Here is a 24,463-nt window from a genome sequence, read left to right on the forward strand (position 1 = left end):
GGGGCTGCAGGGACACGCCCCCGGCCGGAGGCTCGGGACCCGGGGCCAGGCTGCACCCCCGCGGGTCACCCGGCCTCTCCATCCGGCAGCACCCGTTGCCGGTGACCCTGCGCCCTCCCAGCTCCTGGCCCGAGCTATGTGCTCCCTGGGGACACGGGCCGCTGTCGCAGGGCGCCGAGGGCGTACGCAGGAGCGAAGCCTGGTCCTTCAAAGACCACCGCGGAGTTCTGGGAGTGGAGCTAGGGGCTGTCCCGCGCTCGGGAAGGGGGGCATCGGGAGACCGGGCCCTGCTTCTCCCCCTCCTATCGGTCCCGGCTCGCTGGCTCCGGCGTGGCCTCAGGGTCGCGGGTGGACTGGGCAGGGGAAGAAGCACCCACCCTCCGCAACGGTTTCCAGAGCTCCCGCCAGGGGGCGTCCGGACCGCTCTCGGACTCCTCGGCAAAATCACTGCGGGGCGCTGGCAGCCCCCGCTGGGGTGCGACGAGGCCCCCTGCGTGGCCCTCCACCCAACGCGACCCCCTGCCCCACGGATGCAGCGCCAGACCCCGACAGCGTTTACGCAGCGTGTCCCTCCCAAAGGCCGTAACCTAGAGGTGTTTGCGCGGGTTTGAATCCTGTGGCCTCGAATTTTACCACCTTGGTTCCAGGCCCAGGGCAAGGCAATGCCGAATTTAGGACGCTTGCCAGCCCTTCGGGAACTGGAGGTTTTCATAGTCTTTTATTGCTACCCTTAGCGGGGAGAGGTCCTGACCTCTTTACCACCCCCTCATCACTGTCCCCTATGCCCGAGGGAGGCCTCCCAGCAACAGGACTGTGGGGAGGATGAAATCGCCCACAGCAAAATCATGGGGGAGGGGTCCCAGGTGGGGAGAAGAGGCCCCTCTGTGAGGAAGGGGCAGAAGGGACGGAGGGGACATGGGCAGTGCCTGGCAGGCTCAGCATGTCTATACTGTGTCCTAACCACACAGTCCTGTCAGCCAGCCTGGGAAGCAGGGCCCTCCCCTGACCCTCATTTGGGCCTGGGCCAAAATTTTCTCCTCTCTGCAGTGGGGGTGACCATTGGCCTCGAGGTGAGGGAAGCATGTGAAGGGTGGCTACTCTCTCCTCGTAGACATGCCAGGCCTGATCCAGCCTCCACCCCTTTGCTCATGCAGCCCCTGACCACTTGTTCCCATTGCCAAACTGGCCCATCCTAGGCTGATCAGGGTCCTCCTCCTGCAGGAAGCCCTCTGTGACCAGCCCAGCTTGCTGTAACCATGGCTCTCCACTGCGGCCTGCAACGTGGGAGGTTGTTACTTGAGCTCCCATGACAGGTGGACTTCAGTTCCGCAAAGCAAGGCCATGCTCCCCTGGAGGCACTCACTTAAGGTAGTTACACAAATATTTTTACTGTCTATATTTTCATGTGTATCGGAAAAAAATGTATAATTAGCTCATCAAATCTATGATTTCTTGACCAATGTGGCTAAAATGAGGCTGAAGTAGGCATTTCAATTTTTAAAAGTAAATCACTTTAAAGAAAAAGATGGCAAACAATCCAGGTAGTAAAAATCACTGCTGTCTTTCCTCTCCTTGCCCTCTAGGGGTCTCTGTAGAGCCTCCCTGGAGAGGCTGTGAAGGCTCCTCAGACTGGGACCCGGAGGGAGGGCTAAGTCAGCCGGTGTCCCTCTCCTCCCCCTCCCCACACCGCCTCCCCCCTTCTTAGGCCCAGGATGGGTGCCCACAGCCTCACCCTGAGGCAGCTCAGCACCCTGCCCGCCAGGACGGGAGCCACTGCCTGTGTCCTGGCTCCCCAGCATTGCCCATGATGGAGCGGATTGCCTGGCAAGGTGGTGAGGTCCCTGGTCATCACAGGGAGTATATGAGCCTGGAGGATCCCTTCCAGCATGTGGTCTTCACCCACTCCTCTGATTCTTACCTACTTATCCTCGGTCTCAGGAGGCTGGGCCGGAGGGGCCCAGAGGAGCCTGTTAGTCCCTGACCAAGGGGCAGCCTGGGCCCCCAGTGCCCCACGCAGACACTGCCCCCCATGGCTTTCTGACCTTACCCTCCCTCCAGCTGACCAGCTAGAGGGCTTTCTGACCCCTCTGCCTGCCTGCTGGTTTGGAAAAGCCTGATCTCGTCCCTTCCTCTTAGGGTTTCAGTTTCCCCATCTATAATTGTCTATGGTTCTGCGCCAAGCTGGGGTCCTGGCCAGCCGCCTCCATATGCCTCAGTTTCCTCTGGGGCATATTTTAATATCCCTTTCCTCACAGGGGCTATAGTGCCATCTTCCAGATGGATCAGCTGAGGCTCTGAGGAGTGGCAGAACTTGCCCGTGGGTACCGCCACCTGTCACAGGCTAACAGGAGGTCAGAGGTCAGGCCCCCAGGGAGACCAGCTAGGGATGCGCCTTCCAAAGGTGGCCTGGTAAGGAGGGGGAGGAGTGAAACGCGGCTCCTCTCAGACTCTCCACCGCATCGTGGAAACTGAGGCCCGGAGCAGCACTGGCTGGCCAGGGTCCCCCAGCACCAGGCCGCTGAGACCGCAGGGCCGGCCCGCCCGGGAAGGACTGGGTCTGCGGACCAGCCCCCGCCTGGCCAGCCCTCCCCGCCCACCTCCCCCACCCTGGCCGCCAACACGGGGCGAGTGCAGAACAAAAGACGCGGGGGCGGGGCGGGGCCGGGCGGGCGGGGGCGGGGCGGAGGCTATAAGGGGCGGCGGCCGGCGCGGCCCAGCAGGCCCAGCAGCCCCGGGGCGGATGGCTTGGGCCGCCCGGCTCCGCGGCGCGGCCCCGCGCGCCCTCCTGCTCCCGCTGCTGCTGCTGCTGCTGCTGCTCCCGCCGCCGCCACTGCTGGCCCGGGCCCCGCGGTCGCCGGTGAGTGCCCGCCGCCGGCTGGCCGCCCCCCGCCGAGGGGCGCCGGGCACGCGGGCTGGGCCCGGTGGCCGAGCTGGACCCACGGGGATGCCCGGGGTGGCCCGGCGCGGTCTGTTACCCAAAAAAACTGTCTGGGTCCCTGGGGGGCGTGATAGATAGTGAGCTTCCCGTCCCTGGAGGTGTGCAAGTGAAGCCTGCGCCGGGATCGCTCAGGCTGGTGAGCGGGACTCCGCGCCCCCCTCCCAACTCTGGGACCTGCTCCTCGGCGCCCCGGCCGAGATACTGGGGTGTGTGTTGGGGGAGGTACAGCGGGAGTGGCTACAGGGCCCCCTATTCACTGCAGGGACAAAGCCCATCAGGTCTCAGGCTGGCGTCAGCCTCCAGATGTGTGGCCTCCGTGAGCACACCTCCAGGCTGGAGGGTTAAGGAAGCGCTGGGGAGGGCAGCCGGTGCCGGGGAAATGGGGTCTGAGCCTGGAGGAGGCGCCACCGCCTGGCACCTGAGAGTGGTGATATTGGGGAGCGTGGAGCCAGAAGGCAGCATGAGTGTGAGAGCTAGTGTGTGTTATATGAGTTGGGTGAGAAAAAAGGGGCCGAGAGCAGGGAGTCGAGACCCTCAGAGAGGAGGGGGTAGGGTCAGACAGGGAAGGGAGAGGAAGGTGTGATCAGGAGAGGAAGGAGGTCCTGGCATGTGTGACAGCCTGTGTGTGCTTGGGAAAACTGCACCCTCCCCTCTGGCTGGCGCTTGGGGGGACCAGTCCCAGGGGCGGCCAGGTGGGCCTGGGATCACAGCCTGGGCAACTGCAGGCCCAGAGCCCACTGGGTGCCCAGTCCACTCAGACGCCCAGCTGAGCATCCAGCCAGCCCAGGCAGGGATGGGAGCATTAGGAGGGTGGCAGGTAGAGTCCAGTGAGGAGGGAGGTCTGGCCAGGCTAGGCCCCTCTGTCCAGCCACGCCAGCTCTGCCCTCCCCTGGCCTGGCTATAGGAGCAGGAGAGGACAGAAGGGGTGGTGGGCACCTCAGTCCAGGGACCCTGCCTCTTTCCCAGCCCCTCCTGGTCCCCTAGACCTTGGGGCAGAGTCAGAAATCACGCTGGGTAGCTGTTGAATCCATGGGGTTCGGGTATGGAAGAGACCTGGGTTTGAACCACGTGACCCTAGGTGAGCCCTCTGGAGCCTCAGCACCCCCGACCCCAGTCTTGTCTGGGTGGGTGGGAGGCAACAGTGCCCACTGCTGGGCTGAAGAGTATATGAGGTGAGGCCAGGAGAGGGCTCAGCCAGGCACACTGGAGACATTGTCACCTGCAGCTGCTACTTTGCCGCTTGTGCGGGGTCAGTCGGGTCTGGGTCTGAGCTGGGCCGTTGTCTGTCACGCTGCAGATATGCAGGGAGCATTTGGGGTCGCCTCCGATGTGTTTATCCCTGGACTGCTGTTGGCAGGGCCAGAAAAGCTCTGTAAATATTTATCCATCCCAGTTCACAGCCTTCAGGGTTGATAAAAGCCCCGCCGCCCAGTGGGGTGGACGCTGCCTTCCCTTCTGGAGCCAGCGGGGGAGGTGGGGGGAGATGGACCTGCCTGCCCACTAGCGGTGTGACTTGGGCAGTTTGCTTGATCTCTCTGAGCCTCAGAGGGGCATAGAATGGCGTGGTGATGCTCCCTGCCTTCCTCACAGTCTAACCAAATGCCCTCCCCTCAGGGTCACCTCCTGCCCACAGTAGAGAGAGTAGCTATGAGTAATTGTCCCGCTGGACCAACAGCAAACAGGCCCAGAGAGGGGCACACCCGGCCTGCCTTACCCAGCACTTTCCAGTCTGGGGTCTTCCCTCACCTCCCCTCTGCTAGGTACCTCCCATTTTCCTAATTGGAGGTTGACCCAGGGGCTGACCCCAAGCCTCTAGCTCAGCCAGGAGGCTGAGTTCCCCAAGAAATTCCTCGAGTATGTTTGAGGCTGTGGTTTGGTGCCCGCTAGAGAAGGGTGGGGTGAAGGAGGTGGGCACCCTCCCCAGGGCAGGCTGAGGGAGGCCGCTGGCTGAGGAGGAGGCGGACCTTCTCCAAAGAGGCGCATTTCTCAGGAATGTGGGTTTTGGAGACAGGCCAGAGCTGGGGGGATGGGGGGCTATGGGTGGGGAGGCATGAACCCCAGGTCTAGGCCCAGCTCTTGGCTGACTTGCTGTGTGACCCTGAGCCAAGACCTTGACCTCTCTGGGCTCTGTTTCTTCCCCTGGGAAATGGGGTGATACCTGCTCCCCAATCCCCCAGGGCTGTAGATGAGGCCAGGTGTGGTCTATGCCCACCCCCCACCTCACTGCCTCCCAGCCGCCCTGGGGGGACTGGCACACCCATCTGAGGAATCAGGTTGCTGCGTGCCAGGCCTTGCAGCTAGGGAGGGCCCCTGGCCCCAGGCCGGAAAGGACTTGGGAAGACAGAGTGCGGGAGGTCGGCAGGGCAGGGAGCATGTGTCCCATCTCAGCAATGGGAAACTGAGGCCAAGAGCCCTTAAATGGTGGGCTCCAAAAAAAAGACCCCACTGCCCAGGGGCCTATGATCCTAGTGCCTCCTGCTCATTCACTCTTGAGTACCAATGAATGTGATGGGGGCGGGGAGCAAGAGGGCCCTGGCTTGTGGGTGGACCCAGCACGAGTCACTCTTCCTCTCTGGGCCTGAGAGCTCCCTTCTAGCTGCAACTCCTTTGTTACGATTTAAAGTCTGGAAACTTCAGGGGAGCTGTAGGGAATTGGGTGGAGCAGATTCCCAGGTGTGGGAGGGGAGGGCCCACGGGGCAAGAAGCCAGACCAGGAAGAGGCTCTTCTCTGCGCCAGACGCTGCAGCGGGCATTACAGATGGAGGTCATTTAGCCCTTTGCCAGGGCACCATTCCCATTTGACAGATAGGAAAGTCGAGACTAAGAGAGGACAGTGACTTGCCCAGGGTCACTCCATCCAGGGTCTCCACAGCACAGAACTGGGCCTTCTGAATCTCAGCCCGTGGCTCTTTCTGCTGCACTGACAGTCCCATGATCCAGGGGTCCTTGTGGGGGATCCATGAGGACTTGGTGCCTCGTGGGGGCAGGAAAGGAAGGCACACCCACCCTCCCTCTGTGGCTGGCTGCTCAGGCCTCACTGGGGGGGCAGAGAAGAGGAGCAATTTCTGCTCACGGGCATAAACAGAGCTGGCAGGCTGGGCTCTGGGCTGTTTGGGGCTCCCAGGAACGATGCAGCCCTGGCCTTCCTGTGGAGGGTCCTCAGACCCTGGCCAGGGTTGGGGGGAAGGAATCTATTTATTCTGGAGGTCTACGGGCTAGACCTTCCTGGGGAGGGGAAGGTGCAGGCCGTCATGGCTTATCACATAAGTCTGGGGTCCACATCCTTGATGTGAGACCTGGCGTGCGTATCCTCCCCAACTTATGCCGGGGGTGGGGGCGGGGAGGTTCAGTGAACCTCCCTCCAGAGTGCCTGGGAAGTGGCAGGTGCTTAATCATTTCCCCTTCCTTCTCTTCTGTCACCAAGGTGAGGCCAGCCTGGGTCCCTCCTCCAGGGGTAGGGTGACCCCAGCCTGAAGAGCAGAGCAGAGTAGCAAGTACGGGGTGGGCTGTGAGTGCAGACAGCCCGTCACCTGCCAGCTGTGTCTCCCGCAAGTTGTTTAACTTCTCTGGGCTCCGGGTCCTCACCTGAGAAATGGGGATGATGACTGCAGAGATGGTGGGAGGTCCCACCAGGGGCTGAGAGCGTGTCTGTGGAGCAGTTTGCAGCGTCCTAGCCTAGATATGGGTGAGCTGCACCAGCTATTAGTACTTAGTACTGGCACACTCAGTATGGCTGGGCTCTGTCAGGTGATCAGCCACTCAACAAGCAACTCTGAAATGGGAAAACTGGCCCAGGGCCTCACACCCCAGAAGCTCCAGGTGTCTAGAAGACCCCTTCATCATGGGGAGTCCTTGGGGGTTGAGTGGCTCCAGGGGGTTGAGTTCTTGGTGGCTCTGGAATCGGGAGCTGGAGGGGTTGGGATGCTCATCAGAGCTCTGGGGCACCCAGGGCCTGGGAGAGCCGCCAGAGGCTGAGGCCGAGGGTGGGGCCCAGCTGGCCCGGCTCCCGCCCCAAATATGGCTGTGGGAAGGCCACAGCAGCCCTGACCAGACAGGCCCAGACTAGACAGGCGTTGAGTCTCTCAGCAGACGGCACTGTTCTGTGCCTCTCCCCCAGCTTTACTGTGTCCCAAGCCGGGCCTTCGCCCCCTGCCTGGGATGCCAGAGTCCTCACCTGGCCCGGCCATGCCCTTGCTGGGTGACCCCGCCGGGGGAGCTTCTGTTTTTTCCATGCATGAGAACTGCGACCTCCATCCTGGGACTCTCGGAGGGTGGGAGCTCCAGGTCAGAATCACTGTTTGTGGTCCAGGGGCTCTGGCACGGTGGGGCTGGGTCTGGTAACTGTCTGTCCCCCATACCCCCGTGGAGGGGGCAAACAGAGCACATCTAGCCCCGCCGTGTACCCAGCCCAGGCAGGGCGTGAGCAAGACTGCCGCCAGCAATCAGACCCCAGTTCCCGGTGCCCTTCACACTTTGCGTGCACTGCCTGGTTCATCCTCAGATCCACGCTCTGGGGAAGTATCGTCCCCATTTGTCAGGTGAGCAAATTGAGACAGGACTGCAGCCCCTCCATGCTGGGGAGTGGCTGCAGTGGCTGTCCTGGGCAGGAGCCAGCTCATGTAACTGGAGAGGGCAGAGTGGGGGCCGGGGGAGCCCAGGAAGAAAGGGAGGTGGAAAGGTATCTGCTGGGGGGGTGGAGGGGGAGCGTCCCTGGCCTTTCCTTGGAAGCTTTGTGGGGTCCCTTCCTGGGTGTGTGTGAAGAGTACAGTCAGGGCTGCACCCCGACCCAGTCCTCACCAGCCCAAATGGCGGGAGTAGGTGCCTGGCAGCCCAGGCCCTCCACAAGGGGGCAGGAGGCGGTAGGAGGCCTTGGAATCAGCATCTGGACGCCAGTCAGCCTGCGCCAAAGGGCCCTGCTGCGTGACGGCCTCAGCTTGGCCATCGACACGTCCGGCTGCGGTCAAGTGAGGGTGCGCTGACCGTCCACACCTCTGACCGTGGGCCACCAGGACCCAAGGCCTGAGCAGGCCCCTGCATCCTCTCTCCTGCACAGGATGCCCACCGCCGCCACCCAGTGAGGAGGGGGCCACAGCCCTGGCGTGAAGCTCCTCCCAGCAGCCCGGCAACTGCCCCGACCGCCCAGGAGGCCCCTCAGCCTGCCACCGGCCCCAGACCTCCCCGCTGCGGCGTGCCTGACCCGCCGGACGGGCCGAGCGCCCACAACCGACAAAAGCGGTTCGTGCTGTCAGGCGGGCGCTGGGAGAAGACGGACCTCACCTACAGGTAGGGCCGGGGGCTGCAAGCAGGCTCTCACCCTCCACCTACCGCCCTCACCCTGCTTCTTAAGACACACTTGTGCCAGATCCCCATGGTAACAGGCTGGTGTATCCACTGGCCCCCGAGCCCCCTGGGTCAACACCCCAAACCCACACTTAGATTCCCACACAGATGGTACCCCCTGTACCCATGCCCTCCCTTAGCAGAGGAGTCTCAGCACATGCCTGGTCACACCGTAGACATGTGGGGACACAGCCTTCCGTTAGCCAGGCAGCCTCTGTGGGGATGCACTAAGGGCCAGGTCCTGGGATTCTGTGGTGAATGAGGCAGACATGGCCCCTCCTCTCAGCGAGCTAGGTGTTATCCACACAGGGTTCATATCTATCGCGCAACTTGGGATCCGAGCAGGTAGGGAGCAGCAGTGGCAGGACAGGTAATAGCTCAGGTGACCTGAGGTCCCTCGGGGTGATGCAGCGGGGCTCATCCTGGGAGAGAAGGTGTGAATACTGGTGTGGTGCCCCAAGGCATTGGAGCTGAGACTGCTGGGGGCTCCGGAAATGTCCTGGGTGGGGAGCTGGGAAACAGGAGGGGGCGGGTCTAGGGCCCAAGGTCTCCCCACAGTGAGCGGTATAGTCAGGTCTAGAAGGTGGGCCTCGGGGCTCCTGGTCCTGTGTTCTTTCCACCCAATGCAGATACCCGTGGGCACCTGAGGACACAAACCCACACAAAGATGTGCCCATGTGGCAGAGGGACTGATGTGCCACACCTGAGGCCCAGAGCACACCTGGCCTGTGTTGTGCATGCCTGCTCCCCCACTGAGCAGCATCCAGGGGCAACTCCTGGCCCAACAGCCATCAGGGGCTGACGCTGCCCCATGAGCCAGGTCCAGGCCCCTCCTCCTCCCCCAGGATCCTCCGGTTCCCATGGCAGCTGGTGCGGGAACAGGTGCGGCAGACGGTGGCAGAGGCCCTACAGGTATGGAGTGATGTGACGCCACTCACCTTTACCGAGGTGCACGAGGGCCACGCTGACATCATGATCGACTTCACCAGGTGAGCCAGTGGCCGGGGACCCCTCTAGGAATGAGCCCAACCCATCAGTGGCTGCTGCCACTGACTCTGCCCCCACCCCCCTGCAGGTACTGGCATGGGGACAACCTGCCGTTTGATGGACCTGGGGGCATCCTGGCCCACGCCTTCTTCCCCAAGACCCACCGAGAAGGGGATGTCCACTTCGACTATGACGAGACCTGGACAATCGGGGACAACCAGGGTATGGGCTGGGGAACCTCTTTCCAGATGGGGCTACTGAACATCATAGAGAATGGGGACTTGCCGAGGTCCCTGAGCTGGGCCCGCAGCTCAGTGTCTTGCTGCAGGAGCTCGGGGATTGCTGGGCTATCTCCCTTTTCCAGGCACAGACCTCCTGCAGGTGGCAGCCCACGAATTTGGCCATGTGCTCGGGCTGCAGCACACGACAGCTGCTAAGGCCCTCATGTCCCCTTTCTACACCTTCCGATACCCGCTGAGCCTCAGCCCGGATGACCGCAGGGGCATCCAGCACCTCTACGGCCGGCCTCGGCTAGCCCCCACCTCTAGGCCCCCAGACCTGGGCCCCGGGGCCGGGGTGGACAACAACGAGATTGCACCACTGGAGGTGAGGCCCAGGAGGGTGGGGAGGCAGGAGGTGAGGTCCTGCTTCCAGCCCCGACCCCCACTGCTGGCCTCTGTGGCTCCAGTGCAGGCTCTTTCTGACCCTTCTCTCCTACCCCAGCCAGACGCCCCACCAGATGCCTGCCAGGTCTCCTTTGATGCGGTCGCCACCATCCGTGGCGAACTCTTCTTCTTCAAGGCAGGCTTTGTATGGCGGCTGCGCGGGGGCCGGCTGCAGCCCGGCTACCCTGCACTGGCCTCGCGCCACTGGCAGGGGCTGCCTACTTCCGTGGATGCAGCCTTCGAGGATGCCCAGGGCCACATCTGGTTCTTCCAAGGTGAGTGGGGGCTGGAGGTCACACTTCAGGAATATCATGGCCAAGGGCAGGGACAGACGGCAGACATGATGAACAGATGGAGGGTGCCCTGAACTCTTGGGGCCAAGGAAGAGTATGGCTCACTCCTCTGGGCACAGCGGGGAGGCTTCCTAGAGGAAGCAGCTCTCGAGGTTGGAGTAGAATTGAAGGTATCACACCCCATGGAGCACGTGTGATCGTTACCCCTGGTCTAGAGATGAGGCTCCGGGGCTCAGAGGTGGTGAAGTGACCTGCATGAGGGCACAGCTTGGAAAAGGCAGAGAGGGATGTGATCTGGGTCTGGCAGAGACGAGAGCCTGGAGCATTGCAGGCGGCAGGGACTTCACATAGGCCCAGCTAGGGCCTGCTGCGGCAGGGCTGGGCCCAGGGATGGGCAGCAGGTGCCTGTCCAGGGCAGCCAAGTGCAGGGAAGGAGCAGGAGCCAAGGCGGCCTCTCTGCTGCTGAGAGTAAACTTCCCCACGTGTACCTCCCAGTGCCTGCATTGCCCAATGTCTTACTTGGGGGTGGGGGATGCCAAGCAGGCATTGCTGGCCTTCATGTTTTATGGACAAGGAAACTGAGGCTGGGAAAGTCCGTGGCCATGGTGGTGGCTGGGCGGGTCCACAGTGGCTGGATGTGGCAGTTGGGCAGCTCGTTGCAGCCTCCACTCTCTAACAGGAGCTCAATACTGGGTATACGATGGTGAGAAGCCAGTCCTGGGCCCCGCGCCCCTCTCTGAGCTGGGCCTGCTGGGGTCCCTGGTCCACGCCGCCCTGGTCTGGGGCCCTGAGAAGAACAAGATCTACTTCTTCCAAGGCGGAGACTACTGGCGCTTCCACCCCAGCACCCGCCGTGTGGACAGCGCCGTGCCCCGCCGGGCCACCGACTGGCGAGGGGTGCCCTCTGAGATAGACGCTGCCTTCCAGGATGCTGACGGTGCGCTGGGGGTGGGGTGGCTGGGGGAAGCGGGGTGGCGGCTGCATCTCCCACCAGTGGTGGCTGGGCATCAGCTCTCATTGCGGGTCCTCTGCCTGGCAAACTCCCTCTCCACCCCCTCCTTGTGCCAGGGCAGTGCTAGACCCCTGTGCTTCAGATGAGGAGACCAAGGGTCAAAGAGGTGCAAGGACTTGCTGAGGTCCCTCGGTCGTGCCTGGTGAAGTAATAACTGCTGCTTGCTGAGGGCCAACGAGGCTCTGGGCACAGTGCTGAGCTCTGTACACGTCTCATGCGATTTCCCGATGTAGCATCTGTTATGAACCCAGTTTCCAGAAGAGCAAACAGAGATTCAGGTGGTGAGGTACCTAACCGGGGCCACCAAGGTGGACAGAACCAGGACCTCCACCCAGGCAGTCCCTGCTTCTAGCCAAGAGCCACCTGCCTCCTGTGATCTTGAAGCACTAGATCTGGGACTCACAGTCCAGCACTCTTTCCCGTGTCCCCCCTTTGCTTCTGTGCTCTCCCACATCGGGACCTGCTGGGAGAGCTGTCCTGTAGTGGCCTCGGGCTCCTGGGCTCCAGGTCACCAGTGTCCCCCATCTGACTCAAGGTGCAGGAGAGGTGGTGAGAGGGGCGGGATTTGCTTTCCTGAGAGGCAGGAGTTGGGCCTCCGAGGCTCTGGCCTCTGTCAGGCTGGGTGGTAGCTCAGACCAGACCCTGGGGCAGGCAGAAGGTCTTGCCCAAAGGGAGGTTTTGGAAGGGACACCCTGGGGTCTACAGGTTTTAAGGAACTCAGCAGTGGCCAAGGTCTGCCCACCGGGACTTGCCCCTGTGTCCACTCGCCCGGCCTGACCCTCCTGTCTCCTCAGGCTATGCCTACTTCCTGCGCGGCCGCCTCTACTGGAAGTTTGACCCTGTGAAGGTGAAGGCCCTGGAGGGCTTCCCCCGCCTCGTGGGCCCCGACTTCTTTGGGTGTACCGAGCCTGCCAATACTTTCCGATAACCACGGCTTGGATGTCTTCAGGGCCCCTAATCCCTGCCAGGACACTGACATCGGCTGGAGACCATGGCCATCTTTGTGGCTGTGGGTACTGGGCGTGGCACGGAGCCGTGTCTACTCGGGGGTGGGGATGCGGCGGGCACTGCCATCAGGACTGCAGGGAGGGCCGCGCGGGTCGTGGCCACTGCCAGTGACTGCATCAGACTGGGCAGGGAGGCTCCGGCATTAAGGGTGAGGGTGGCCTCAGGCCAGCTCCACCCAACCTGTGCAGGTCACGGTCAAACCCAGCTGCCCTGGGTCTCTGTCGCCATCCTTCAGGGTAGCACCTCAGCAGGGCTGGGGGAGTTGGAGCCCTCACTGTCCTGGCTGTGGGGTCCCACAGGGTTTTGGCATGTGGGTCCCAGGGCACTGTGCCTTCTGTCTTTTCCTGAGAAGTCGGCTCTGGGTAGGTGCTTGGAACTGGCTGCCTTCCAGTTGGTGGTTCTGGAGACCTGTTCCCCAGGATCCAGGGCACAAGGGCCAGGCAGCTGGGGAGGGGGGTGCTTCCTGCCAGAGACCCTGGGACCTGGAGGCCCCAACATACCTCAATCCTATCACGGGTCGGATCCTCTCCAGCCCTCACCCCACATCAAGCCCTCCAAAGCCATGTAAATGTGTACAGTGTGTATAAAGCGTTTTCTTTCTTTCTTTTTTTTTTTTTTTTTTTTTTTACTGAGGACTGTCATTAAACATGGTCATTTTCTACCTGCCTGCCTGGGGTGTCTCTGTGACTGCAAGGCCAGGATCGGGGGAGAGCTGGGCCAGGGAGGTGGGAGGCCTGGCTGGGGACCTGCTCTGCCCTGGGAGCCAGGGTTGCAGCCCACCCCACCCCCAAGCCCCTGGTCCTCGGGGCCGGGTGCCCTGCTTAGGGCTCCTCCTCATCTTGCTGGATGCCTAGAGTGGCTTTATAATCTGTTCCCTGCCTCCCCAATGGCCCCTCATACCCTCCTCCACCAAGTGGTTGTCACTCTTTCTGATCATGCCACGCTCCAGCCCCTATCTTGCCGCTGTTAAGACACAGAACAAAACTCATGGTTACCACCGCCAACCATTCCTAACTCTCCAGGGTTTCCTCGCCTGCCACCCAGCCCCACGCGAATGTTCTTCGGAGTGGCACCTACCACGGCTGCCATTTATCAGATGGAACCATAGGAAATTGTCAGCAGTGGACCGTTTTTGACCTACTGCAATTGTTCAACCGGATACACGGATGCTTTGATGCTTTCCTGTGTGTCAGGCCCCGCTCCAGCTGTAAGCGCCCCAGGGCAGGGCTGTCTGGCTTCAGTGCACAGGGCTTGTGGTAGGCATAAAGCACAGAGTTAAGGAGGGAATGGAGACGGTCCCCCCGCCCCCGCCAACCCCAGCACTGAGGATGCACCAGCCAAACCAAACACCACCTGGGCCTTGAAATCCTGCCAACCCCATCCCAAAGCCACAGGAACAGTGTGGGCCCGGAGCTGGGATAGCGGTCCCTGAGCCCTCCTATCTGCTCAGCTGCACTGAGTTCTTGGGCCGAGGAAACTGAGGCATATGTGCTTCTGGCCTCCTCCAGGCCCTCAGGCCTCGCCTCGTTCCTCCTCACTGGGCTGAGTTACAGTCCCAGCTGTGAGACTGGGAAGACCACCGCCTGAGTCAGGGCCGCGGTTGCTATTTCTGTCCGTGAGAAATTTTCCCTGGTACCTCCACTTGGGAGGCGGCCTGGGAGGAAGAGAAACGGGTCGAGACTCCTTTAAGGGGCACGCGGGGGCGCGCCCGGCCTTTTGTTTGGGCGGCAGCGGCGCGCGCGTCAGCGTCAACGCCCGCGCTTGCGCACTGAGTGCGGCCTGGTTGTCGTCTGCTGCGGCGGTGGAGGAGCCCGGCGGCGGCGCAAGCACCCGGCCCGGCTCGGCCAGCCCTTCGCCTCCGGCTTCGGCTTCCCTGGGCTCGGCGCGCCCCGGCCCCGCCTCAGCCCTCCTGACCCTCGCAGCCCGGTCGTGGCCGCCCGACTCTGCCGCCGCAATGATGATGATGGCGCTGAGCAAGACCTTCGGGCAGAAGCCTGTCAAGTTCCAGCTGGAAGACGACGGCGAGTTCTACATGATCGGCTCTGAGGTAGCCCGCGGCGCGTCCTCTCTCTCCGGGCCGCTGGCCGGCCTGGTCCCCGCGGGAGCCTCGGGGCGGGTCTGCGCGCCGGGAACGCGCGTCTCCATTCATCGCGGCGGGCGGGCGGGAGCGCGGTCTGTCTGTGTCTGGGGGTGTGGTTTGACCGGGGCGTGGTTGAGCAGGCCCCCGCCCCGCGCTCGGCCGCCTCGGTTCACCCACTGGTGTTGCGGAGTCGCGGACTCGCACGGCTGCCAGGGCTGCGGCGTCCCGGGGCCCCTGGGCCACGCTGAGTTCCACAGCTCCAGCCGGACACATAGAAACGGGGTGTTATCTCTTGCGACACGTGGGGGGAGATGTTGGACCCTTCACGCGCACCCCTCCCACACTGCTGGAGCTGGGATCCTGAAATCGTATGTTCGAAACACGGGGCTTAGTGAGGGCTCACCCCCTTCGTGTTCGTGAACTTTGAGGTGGGCGGGGAGTTGTTCTGACCTTTGATTACAAGTGAGGAAACAGGTTGGGAGGAGGGAGGATGCTTGCTTTTGGATGGCTAAGGCCGCAGCCCCCGAGTTAGATCTATCAGCAATTCGGAAGCACTTGACACTTCGGATATCTTGAACTAACTCTGAGTTAGTACAGGGAAAAGAGCCTTAAGCCTTTAATCCTTAACTAAAAGTGACTTTTCAGCACTTTGTTGAATCATGTGGATGACTGACTTTAGAAAAACCCTACAACTGGTTCTTCACTGGTAGTTTATACCAAGTATATTAAGTTTTTCCAGATTGCCTCAAACTAGGCCTTTTTGGCAGTCCCCGGTTTGTGTGTGTACATGCACATACACATATATTTTTAAATTATGGATATGCAATTTAGATGTGCAAACACCAAGCAGTAGTGACTTCTTCATGTAATGAGTTAAGTGCAGATCTTGGAGAGTTAAAGCAGTTACAAATGCCAGCGGTTGCTTCTCCTTGTAGCAGTTTTCAGTATTAGACATTTCATTCCTTTTTTTTTTTTCTTTTTTTCCCCCACAATGTTTTTTTTCCATCACAATTGAACATAGTGTGAATGAATTAAGCCTCATGATGGTCACACTGAGGCTTCCAGGACTCCCTGTGATTCCTGGCTTGTCTGAGTTGTATTGAGTTATGAGACTAGTGCTTTCCGTAGCATCAGAACCTTAGTGTTTCCTTTTTTCACCAGTTTTTGTAAAACACAAGGGGCAGGATGCAACACATTTTTCATGTCATCACAAAAATACTACTCTTCAAAGCTAGCTGTGCTGAGGAGAGGAGCCAGTGCCTGCCATCTGCCATAGCTCAGAATGGTCCTCGTCGGCTGGTGGGCACAAAGGCAGTGGAGGAGTTTCAGTTTGTGAGGATGGATAGGTTGTTTAAAGAAACCTTTACCTGGGACTTCCCTGGTGGCGCTGTGGTTAAGAATCCGCCTGCCAGTGCAGGGGACATGGGTTCGAGCCCTGGTCCGGGAATATCCCACATGCCGCGGAGCAACTAAGCCCATGAGCCACAACTACTGAGCCTGCGAGCCACAATTACTGAGCCCATGTGCTGCAACTACTGAAGCCCGCGCGCCTAGAGCCTGTGCTCTGCAACGAGAGAAGCCACCGCAATGAGAAGTCCATGCACCACAACGACGAGTAGCTCCTGCTCACTGCCACTAGAGAAAGCCTGCGCATAGCAACGAAGACCCAATGCAGCCAAAAATAAATTAATTAGTTAATTTAAGAAAAAGAAAGAAACCTTTACCTGATCTAACAGGCAGGAAGAGCAGTCAGTTTAGCATTGGCTCTGAGTCGGTGGTACTTTTGAAAATCAAGCTTGCGTTTTTTTTGTTTTTTTGTTTTTTGCGGTACGCGGGCCTCTCACTGTTGTGGCCTCTCCCGTTGCGGAGCACAGGCTCCGGACGCGCAGGCTCAGCGGCCATGGCTCACGGGCCCAGCCGCTCCGCGGCATGTGGGATCTTCCCGGACCGGGGCACGAACCCATGTCCCCTGCTTCGTCAGGCGGACTCTCAACCACTGCGCCACCAGGGAAGCCCCTCAAGCTTGCGTTTATTAGGTGGAGCCCGCAGCCAGGTGGGCAGAACGTCAGGAGGCCTGGTTCCAGCTCTGCCTGTGTGTCACTTTTCTCATGTATGTAATGAGATGCTTAGACTAGATGGTCTCTAAGATCTTCCCCTTAGCATATTTTAGATTCTAGAAAGCTAACAGCAGTCTTCTCTTTCAGCCCTGTTGAGTGAGAACGTTTGTCCTGAGATGCAGTTTATAGAGACCAGATGGAAGGGAGAGGCAGTTTGCTTTCTGGGGCCTGGCTTAACAATCATCAGGCCTTGGGAGGCCTGGGAAGGGTTCAAGGTCAGAGTGCTGTCTACTGATAAACAGCAGCTCCTCTGACAGCATTGGGTGGATGGCCACCAGGCCCCTTGCCCTTGGCAAACAGGCACCATATTCAGAGAGGTGGGCCCACCAGAGCAGCACCCTCAGCGCCCCCACACACTTGGGTGTAGCAGCCTTGGGAGGGCATACACAGCTGCAGTGAGCATGTCACCCTTCTCCTGCCATCTGCAGGCAGCCGTTGTCACCACGCCAGAGTCACTGCTGAGAGGATCCTAGGAAATCCCCATAACCACACCTTGGTTTTCCATTTGGGAAACCCAGGTCCAGAGGTGGCAAAGGCTGGTTCAGGGGAAACCCAGGAAGGTAGGCCTGGTCTCCTAAGTTCTGAAGGGACCTTGGGAAGGGCCTAGGAGTGTGGGAGGTCTGCAGGACCTGCAAAGTAGTAGTGGGGCCATTATAGTCAGCGTCTTTTCAAAAACCTAATGGAAAATGTGTTTACCCTTGGATGGTAACCACACTCAAGCCAAATAACTCGCATGGGTCTGTGCCTGCAGTGGGGAGCACCAGTGACCCTGTGGCCACTTTCTCTTGCACTGTTCGGCAGCCCTGGTTGGGCATCTTGTAAATCTTTGATTCATGAAAAATGGAGAAACTTCAAAAATAAATATACTATAATGGGGTAGATAAGTGGGAAAATAGTATAAGTGGTCCTTCATGGGTGAACTTCACAGTTGATGAACATCTGACAAAGAATTAGGGAGACCCAGAAAAGGGAAATGATGCCTGGTCACAGGTGGAGCCAGCACCCAGTCCACCTGCTGTCCCTGGCCATGTGACTCAAGTGTTCGTTTTTGAAAAGTCAGTGAAACAATGGAGTTTCTTTATAAAAACTTTAGGACTAGATTTCTTTTCATCAAGTAAGTCGTACTTCGAGTATTTGGTACAGGCAAACTGAAGCTATTGTTTGGGGAAGTAATGATTTATATAGCAATCTAAGGATTGCTGATAAGTGCATTTTAAACTCTTTGGAAAATTCCTTTGGTATTTCTGGTTTGAGTTTTGTTACTAAACAAAGCAACAAAGGCCATGGGGGAAATTATCCTGCATCTGTCTAAAATTAAAAGACTTTTTTGGTCTTTATTACATCGTAAAAATATCAAAGCCTTAAGATAAAAGAAAGTCAGAGAGGCCTTACATTTCTGGCAAGTGCCAGAGATCCTTAGTCCAAAATCAGAATCACATCTAGCTTCTTAGTGATCTCGGGGGGCCTGCCTCCCCAATGTCTGGTCAGGCCTTTCTGAACTTGGTCCTGTCGTCAGGATGCAGATGTTATTACCCCTGCCAGAGGGACAGATGTAGGCCAGATACGAACTGCTGTTGAACCCCTGATGTCAGCAGAATGTATTTTTACTGCTGCTGGAAGCCTGGTGCCTGGAGGCCTGGGGGCCAAGTTGAGGTGTGTTTGTCTGTCACTCATCCAGCAGAGCCTCTGAGCCAGGGCCCTCCCCTTCCTCGAGGAGCTGCGACCCTCATAATGAGCCTTCTCGCTTTACTCATAGGTGGGAAACTACCTCCGTATGTTCCGAGGTTCTCTGTACAAGAGATACCCCTCGCTCTGGAGGCGACTAGCCACTGTGGAAGAGAGGAAGAAAATAGTTGCATCGTCACATGGTAAAAAAACAAAACCTAACACTAAGGGTGCGTCTTCACGAGGGTTTGTAAACCTGTTTCAAAACCACTCGCTTATGTCATGAAGATAAAACGTTTTCACTCCGGAGCGTCTTCACGGCAGCCCTGACCTTAGGGTGGCGGAGCGTCCTGGGGGCCCCCTGGAGCGGGTGGTCCTTTGTCAGGATCGGTCAGGGTCAGGTGTTGGCAGCGGGCCGTGGGCGGAGGGGGCGGGGCCAGGGCGGAGAGGGTGTTGTGAAGACCGCTGGTCTGAAAACGTTTTAGGAATGCTGTGATGCTCTACCATCTGCCGCGGGCGTGTTGCCATCGTCACCCTCCATGCGCCCGGGCGACGGGGGGCCGCCCCAGCCCCCGCTCCCCTCGGGCTTTCACCGCTTCGCTTCCCAGCGCACATCCATCCTGTGGCACTTGGTTCTGGCAGTCGGTCCGCTGGCGCTCGTGTGCATGTCCTGCCTGGGGCTGTGGGGCGCTGCCACCCGACCCGGGAGGGCGGGCAGAGGGTGCTCCTCACCTCTGAGCTGGGGAGAGGACCTGTGCCTCTGGCCTCGGGTGAAGCTGCCTTCGCTTTGGCAGGATTGCCTGGCGGAGCCGGCCCGGGCCTCATGTGCGCGTGCCCGTTTGCGTGCGTGTGCCCGTTTGCGTGCGTGTGCCCGTTTGCGTGCGTGTGCCCGTTTGCGTGCGTGTGCCCGTTTGCGTGCGTGTGCCCGTTTGCGTGCGTGTGCCCGCGTCCCTGCGTGTGTGCATGTGCGCTTTGCCGTCCGTCCGGTGCCTGTGCGTTTGTAGGCGCTGCGTTGGTCTCGTCTACCGTGTTCTTTTAATGCAGGAGCCGGAGCTGCTTTTCTATGCGCTGCTGTAACTTTTCACTCCCTCCCGCGCTTTCCAAAGCCTCTCTCGTCCTCGCTCCGCCCCAGTGGAGCACCAGTCACTAACCAGTGCGTCCCCAGCTGTGCTTGCCCCTTGGAAGCCTTGGCGACCCTTTGGCCTCGCGCTCGGGAGACTCTTTCCTGTAACCATCTGTCTCTCCACCAGGCTTCCTAGGCGAGCTGTAGTCGAACTGCCTAGAACTCCCCGCTCCCGGGCAGCTCGCATCCACTGGCGCTGGGCCAGGAATTCCTGTTTGGTGTACAGCAGCTCTTTCCAACTCTCTGGGCTCTTGTTTTAAAAGAAAAATGTTTCTCATCTCTCATTTCATCTCCACCTTGCTTCGTGTCGTGGACTGCAGCGGTGTCAGACCTCTTCCCACTGGCGGTGTCACTCTGGAGCCTTCCTTTCCCCGAGAGGCCCCGCGGGCTGAGCTGCCTATGGGCGTCCCCTGTGCCTGGAGCCAGTGCTCCTCCCGGGACACGTTAGTCCCCGTCCATCCAGGGAGTGCTGACCCGGGAGGGCCTCTAGAGAAAGCCAGGGTCCAGACCGCCCCTTTGGAAGAGGCCAGCATTGGGCAGTAGTGAGGTTGACACCCGCTTTCCCACCTCCTGCATGTGAGGACCTCAGTGCGCTGCATCTCCTGGCTGCTGCTGCTCACTGTCCTCCCGCAGGGTGACCGCAGCCGCATCTCTGGTTGCAGATCATGGATACACGACCCTGGCCACCAGCGTAACTCTGTTAAAAGCCTCCGAGGTGGAAGAGATTCTGGATGGCAACGATGAGAAGTACAAGGCCGTATCCATCAGCACGGAACCCCCCACCTACCTCAGGTACTGCACCCCCAGGCTCGGCTCGCTCTCGGGACACCCACGGGTATTTTTCTCATGCTCTGGAACCAAAATACTTTTCAGCAATTTACCCACTGTGTTTACAGATCGTCTTAGCCAGGCTTCGAAGTTTTTTCTGACTTTGGAATTTCTAAGAAACATAAGTCAAGTCTTGGGTTCTGGAGAGTCATTAAGAATGCTTTGAAAGTGGGATTCACTAATCTGTCAGAACAATTAGTGGCCCAGATCAGCTCACAAAAGAAACAAACAATAGATTTGAACGTATCAATGTAGATCCTTTGAAAGAGCATTTACATAAACAATTCAACAGGGGAGTAATTGGGAAGTTGCTACCTTGTAGAGTTTGTTCATTTAGATTTATAAGAAAAACTTGGATACCCCAAGTATTTCTCTATTTTATGTAGACAATAGGTAAAGCTTGATCCACACTGAAGCACAGGAGTAAACAAACACAGGGAATGATGTTTGTTCTTGGGTGTGATTTTAAAAATGCAAAATAAAAAAATAAATAACTAGCAACATAAAGAACCGGGGAGGGCGTCATGGAGTGGGCACACTCACGCCCACCGTGGCGGCTCTGCCTCAGGCATTGCGGCCTCAGAGTTTTTTGTTGGTCTCTGATCTATTAATTCCACCCCTGGGAATTTGTCCCAGGGAAATAATTTATGCCATCAACAAAAACCATTATAAGTACAGAGATGCTATTGGTGGCATGTGAATTATAAAGGGAACTAGGGAGCCCCTTGAGTGTCTTGCCTCAGGGAAAGGCTGTGTGAGCAAAGATGCAGACACCCAAATAGTATGGGGTTACACGATGTGTTGTGGGTAAGTAGACCCTGCAGCAACCCGAAACCTGGCTCACATGAGTGAGACGTGCAGAATACCTGCGTGACGCTTTCAGCTCTCAAGAAAACATGCATTTAGGTGCATGAGACGGCGGAAGCACTAAGGCGGGGGGCAGGCCATTGTTTCAAGTGATGCGGTTACGGAAAATCATGAAGGTGACATGGTACAGAGGTTGGGGATGGAAAGGTGAGTTACGTACAGTTGCTGCCCTCACGTTGCTCCCAGGTTACTAGGGACACGGCCCGAGGGTGATGAAGGGGCTCGCAGAGCAAGGTGGGAACCCACCCCCTCCTGTTGGTCAGCTTTTGGTACTTTCCTAGTAGTAAAAGCAACTTGTAATTTGGAGAGAAGAGTGAGCTCTTTGTGGGACATGGGTTCCTTGGATTACTTTGAGCATCATTTTCTAGAGAGTATTTACCAATGTGTGTTCTCACTTCTACTGGTCTGAAGGCCCAGAGGCCAGAGCCATTGCTTAGTCTGTCTCAGCCTGGACTGCATGTCTAAAATAACAGTCTGAGTCTCTGCCTGCTTCAAACCTCCGGGGACTCACAGCCAACTGCTGAGTGCATCCGTTTCCTGCAGAGCAAGCCAGCCCCTGTAATCAGGACCCTCTCTGTGTCTCCAGCCCTGCTGCCCTCTGTGTTCTTCCTGAAATGCTCTCCTCTCCTCCACCCATGAACCGTGACTCAGCATTTAAGGCTTTGCTCCAGGGCTGCTCTTCTGGGCAGCCTTCTTGTACAGTCCCTTCCTCGCAGAAGGGACTGTGCTTCCGTGCAGCTGTGCCCAGCATGTAGCACGTTGGGTCATGGCTCAGGCACTGGGCTGGGGCCTCTCTGCACCTCCCCTAACCCAGGAGCAGGTGCTGGTGGGAGCCTAGGGAATAGACACCTGCGGAGTCTGGGGTGCACAGAGGGCCCCACTGGGACCTGGGGCCCAGCAGGGGCGCAGTGGGCATCCACTGACCACGACCTGATGCCTGGTGGGCAGTTTTGGCTCGTAGACTGAGCAGAGGTATTTCCATGTCTCCCAGGGAACAGAAGGCTAAGAGGAACAGCCAGTGGGTGCCCACCCTGCCCAACAGCTCCCACCACCTGGACGCCGTGCCCTGCTCCACCACCATCAACAGGAACCGCATGGGCCGGGACAAGAAGAGGACGTTCCCGCTGTGGTGAGTGGGCCTCGCCCTCTGACTCCACCAAGGTCCTCCAGCATGTTTTAGTTTCCTCCTCCCCAGAAAAACGCTCTGCTTTGACCTCCTGTCCCCGAAACGCTGCACTGCTCCTCCTTGGGGCTGGTCTCCCTCAGCATCCAGCATGACTGGCCTCCGCGTGGTCCAGCCTGGCTCTGCCTGCGCTCACCCCCAGCTCCTCAGGTAGCGTTCCTGGGTGCAGTCCCTGGACCTTTTCTCTGCCATCCACATGACTCGATGCTTAGTTGCCCGTGGTGCCAGAACAGAACGCCACAAACTGGGTGGCTTGAAGCAACACAAGTTTATTCTCACACAGTTCCAGAGGCCGGGAGTTTCACTGGGCCGGAATCAAGGTGTTGCCGGGCCCTGCTCCCTCCAGGGTCCCTTCCAGCTGCTCGCAGCTGCCACGTTCCTTGGCTTGTGGCAGCATCACTCCAGTCTCTTCCTCCCTGGTCACATGGCCTCCTCTGTGTGTGTGAAATCTCCCTCTCTTTCTCTGTCACTCTCTCTTTCTTTTTCTGGCCATGCCGCGTGGCTTGCAGGATCTCAGTTCCCTGACCAGGGATTGAACCTGGGCCACCGCAGTGAAAACCTGGAATCCTAACTACTAGGCCACCAGGGAACTCCCTCTCCCTCTCTTTCTTGTGAGGACGCTTGTGATGTAATTTAGGGCCCACCTGGACAAGGCTCCCTCTCCTTTTTTGCTCTGTAAGGTGACAGTCACAAGTTCCAAGACTTAGGACATAGATGTCTCTGGGGGGCCATTTTTCAAGCTCCCGCCCACTAAGCTCTCCTCTGAATGCCGCCCCAGGCACCTCCGGCACAGGCTGCCTTCAGGCTTCTCTAGCCCAGGACACAACAATCCCGTCCTTCCTGTGCTTGGGCCACAATCCTGGAACCCTTCCTCCTTCTCACACCATAGAGCCAGTCTCCACAAATTCTACTTGCTCAGCTCTCCAAGTGTCCAGAATCCGAACCACCCTTGGCCAGCTCCCCACTGGGCGTGTGCCCCTTCACCCAGGGCAGGTCCTCTGGATGCCCCGTCACACCAGCATCCACGTGACAGAGTCCTGGTGGTGGCTGCCCCTCTCTGGCCCCGGCTCCTGCCGCCCTTCACCTCGGGCACAGTGGCCTCCTCAGCGTTCTTCAGCCGCCCAGGCGCTCCTGCCCTTGCAATTCCCTCGCTTCCTGCCAGCATCTGCAGGCTCATCCCTTTCTCCCTCCTCCTTCCCTCCTCCCCCTTCCTTTCTATCCCTCCCCATCTCTGTTTGAATGTCATTTTTCAGAGTGGTCCTCCCCTTTTAGAATGGCCACTCTGTCCCTTTCCCTGACTGTGTCTCCTAGAGCATTCGTGTCTGGAGGGGAGAGGGGGGTGTTTTCCTCATTTGTTTGTTTATTTGTCATCTGTGCCCCCAGCTCTCTGAGAACAGTTCTCAACCCTCGGTCTTCCACCCTTGGGTTTCCTGCGCCCACCCTCACCCCGTATCTTCCCATTTCGTCTTCCTAAAATGCAGGTGTGAGCACAGAACTGCCTTGCTCTCAGTCCTCCTGGAGCTCCCTCGGGGTCGAGGCTGGAGATGGAGAACTGTGGGCACTTGGACCCCTGTGGCTTCCCAGTGTCCTCCCACTGCTCCCCCGCCCCATCTGCACCCCTCCTTCCTTCAGCAGCTCTCGACTCTCCTGCCCCTTGGCCTTTGCTCAAGGGCTTCCACTTTTGGGAGTACTCTTCCTTTCCTACAGTTTCCTGGGAAAGTCCTGCCTGCTTTGGGGCTTAAATCTCCCTTACTTCGGACATCTCCATCTTGTCCTGCTGCCCAAGTCAGCATCTCCCCTCCCGTCCTGTGTGTCCATTAGTGTGGACCCCTGCTGGCACTGTCTCTGCCGACTCAGCCCATAGTGGACAAGTCCCTGTAAGAAGCGGGGTTTCCCCTCTGGTTAGGTCACAGTGACCAGCGGTGCACAGAGGGAGGCCCTGGGTGCAGGGACCCCAGCCCCCCTTGCTGAGCATGCTGCTGCCTCCCTTCCAGCTTCGACGACCACGACCCAGCTGTGATCCATGAGAACGCGTCCCAGCCCGAGGTGCTGGTTCCCATCCGACTGGACATGGAGATTGACGGGCAGAAGCTGCGGGACGCCTTTACCTGGAACATGAACGGTATGTGGTGGCCAACCCACCGTCTTGCACACAGTTTTGTTTCCTGCCTGCTGCCTGTCAGGGGGACCCTGGACTCTGATTGTGACATTCAGAGCATTGTGGAGTAGATTTGGAGGGTGTGGACTTTGGGTTCAAATCCTGGAATGCAAACCTGGTTCAGTGTTTGAAAATCAGTCAGTGTGATCCATCTTATTAACAGACTAGGAAAGGTAAATCCCTTGATTATATCAATTTT

At 58.7% G+C, this 24,463-nt stretch overlaps 2 protein-coding genes across 9 annotated transcripts in view; both read left to right on the plus strand.

Annotated features, from left to right (window-relative positions):
• Window positions 1-76: 76 nt before the first annotated feature.
• MMP11 (matrix metallopeptidase 11) lies at window positions 77-12,254 on the plus strand. 5 transcript variants are annotated; one of them, XM_028480714.2, is made up of 10 exons: window positions 77-704; window positions 1,155-1,368; window positions 7,318-7,476; window positions 7,992-8,221; window positions 9,124-9,267; window positions 9,354-9,487; window positions 9,630-9,871; window positions 9,989-10,205; window positions 10,903-11,160; window positions 12,030-12,254. In XM_028480714.2, the coding sequence occupies exons 2-10, from the start codon at window positions 1,342-1,344 to the stop codon at window positions 12,161-12,163; spliced, it is 1,545 nt and encodes a 514-aa protein (XP_028336515.1). In that variant the 5' UTR covers window positions 77-704; window positions 1,155-1,341; the 3' UTR covers window positions 12,164-12,254. The 5 variants fall into 5 exon arrangements, with proteins under 5 accessions (XP_028336515.1, XP_028336516.1, XP_028336518.1 ...); XM_028480715.2 differs by having other exon boundaries at window positions 77-593; window positions 1,222-1,368; XM_028480717.2 differs by lacking the exon at window positions 7,318-7,476 and having other exon boundaries at window positions 77-1,368.
• Window positions 12,255-13,993: 1,739 nt separating this feature from the next.
• The window catches only part of SMARCB1 (SWI/SNF related BAF chromatin remodeling complex subunit B1), a 39,970-nt gene continuing 29,500 nt past the window's right edge, over window positions 13,994-24,463 (plus strand). The window contains exons 1-5 of one of the 4 annotated variants that reach the window (XM_007127187.3): window positions 13,994-14,290; window positions 18,197-18,335; window positions 19,891-20,020; window positions 21,915-22,052; window positions 24,101-24,228. In XM_007127187.3, coding sequence (XP_007127249.1) covers window positions 14,198-14,290; window positions 18,197-18,335; window positions 19,891-20,020; window positions 21,915-22,052; window positions 24,101-24,228 — 628 coding nt within the window. In that variant the 5' untranslated portion in view covers window positions 13,994-14,197. Of the gene's footprint in view, window positions 14,291-18,196; window positions 18,336-18,913; window positions 19,098-19,890; window positions 20,021-21,914; window positions 22,053-24,100; window positions 24,229-24,463 lie in introns of those variants that run through there. The other 3 variants (XM_007127188.2, XM_028480725.2, XM_055080737.1) reach the window with 3 other exon arrangements.

The sequence above is a fragment of the Physeter macrocephalus genome, chromosome 19 (genome assembly GCF_002837175.3).
Source record: "Physeter macrocephalus isolate SW-GA chromosome 19, ASM283717v5, whole genome shotgun sequence".
NCBI classification, from domain to species: Eukaryota; Metazoa; Chordata; class Mammalia; order Artiodactyla; family Physeteridae; genus Physeter; species Physeter macrocephalus.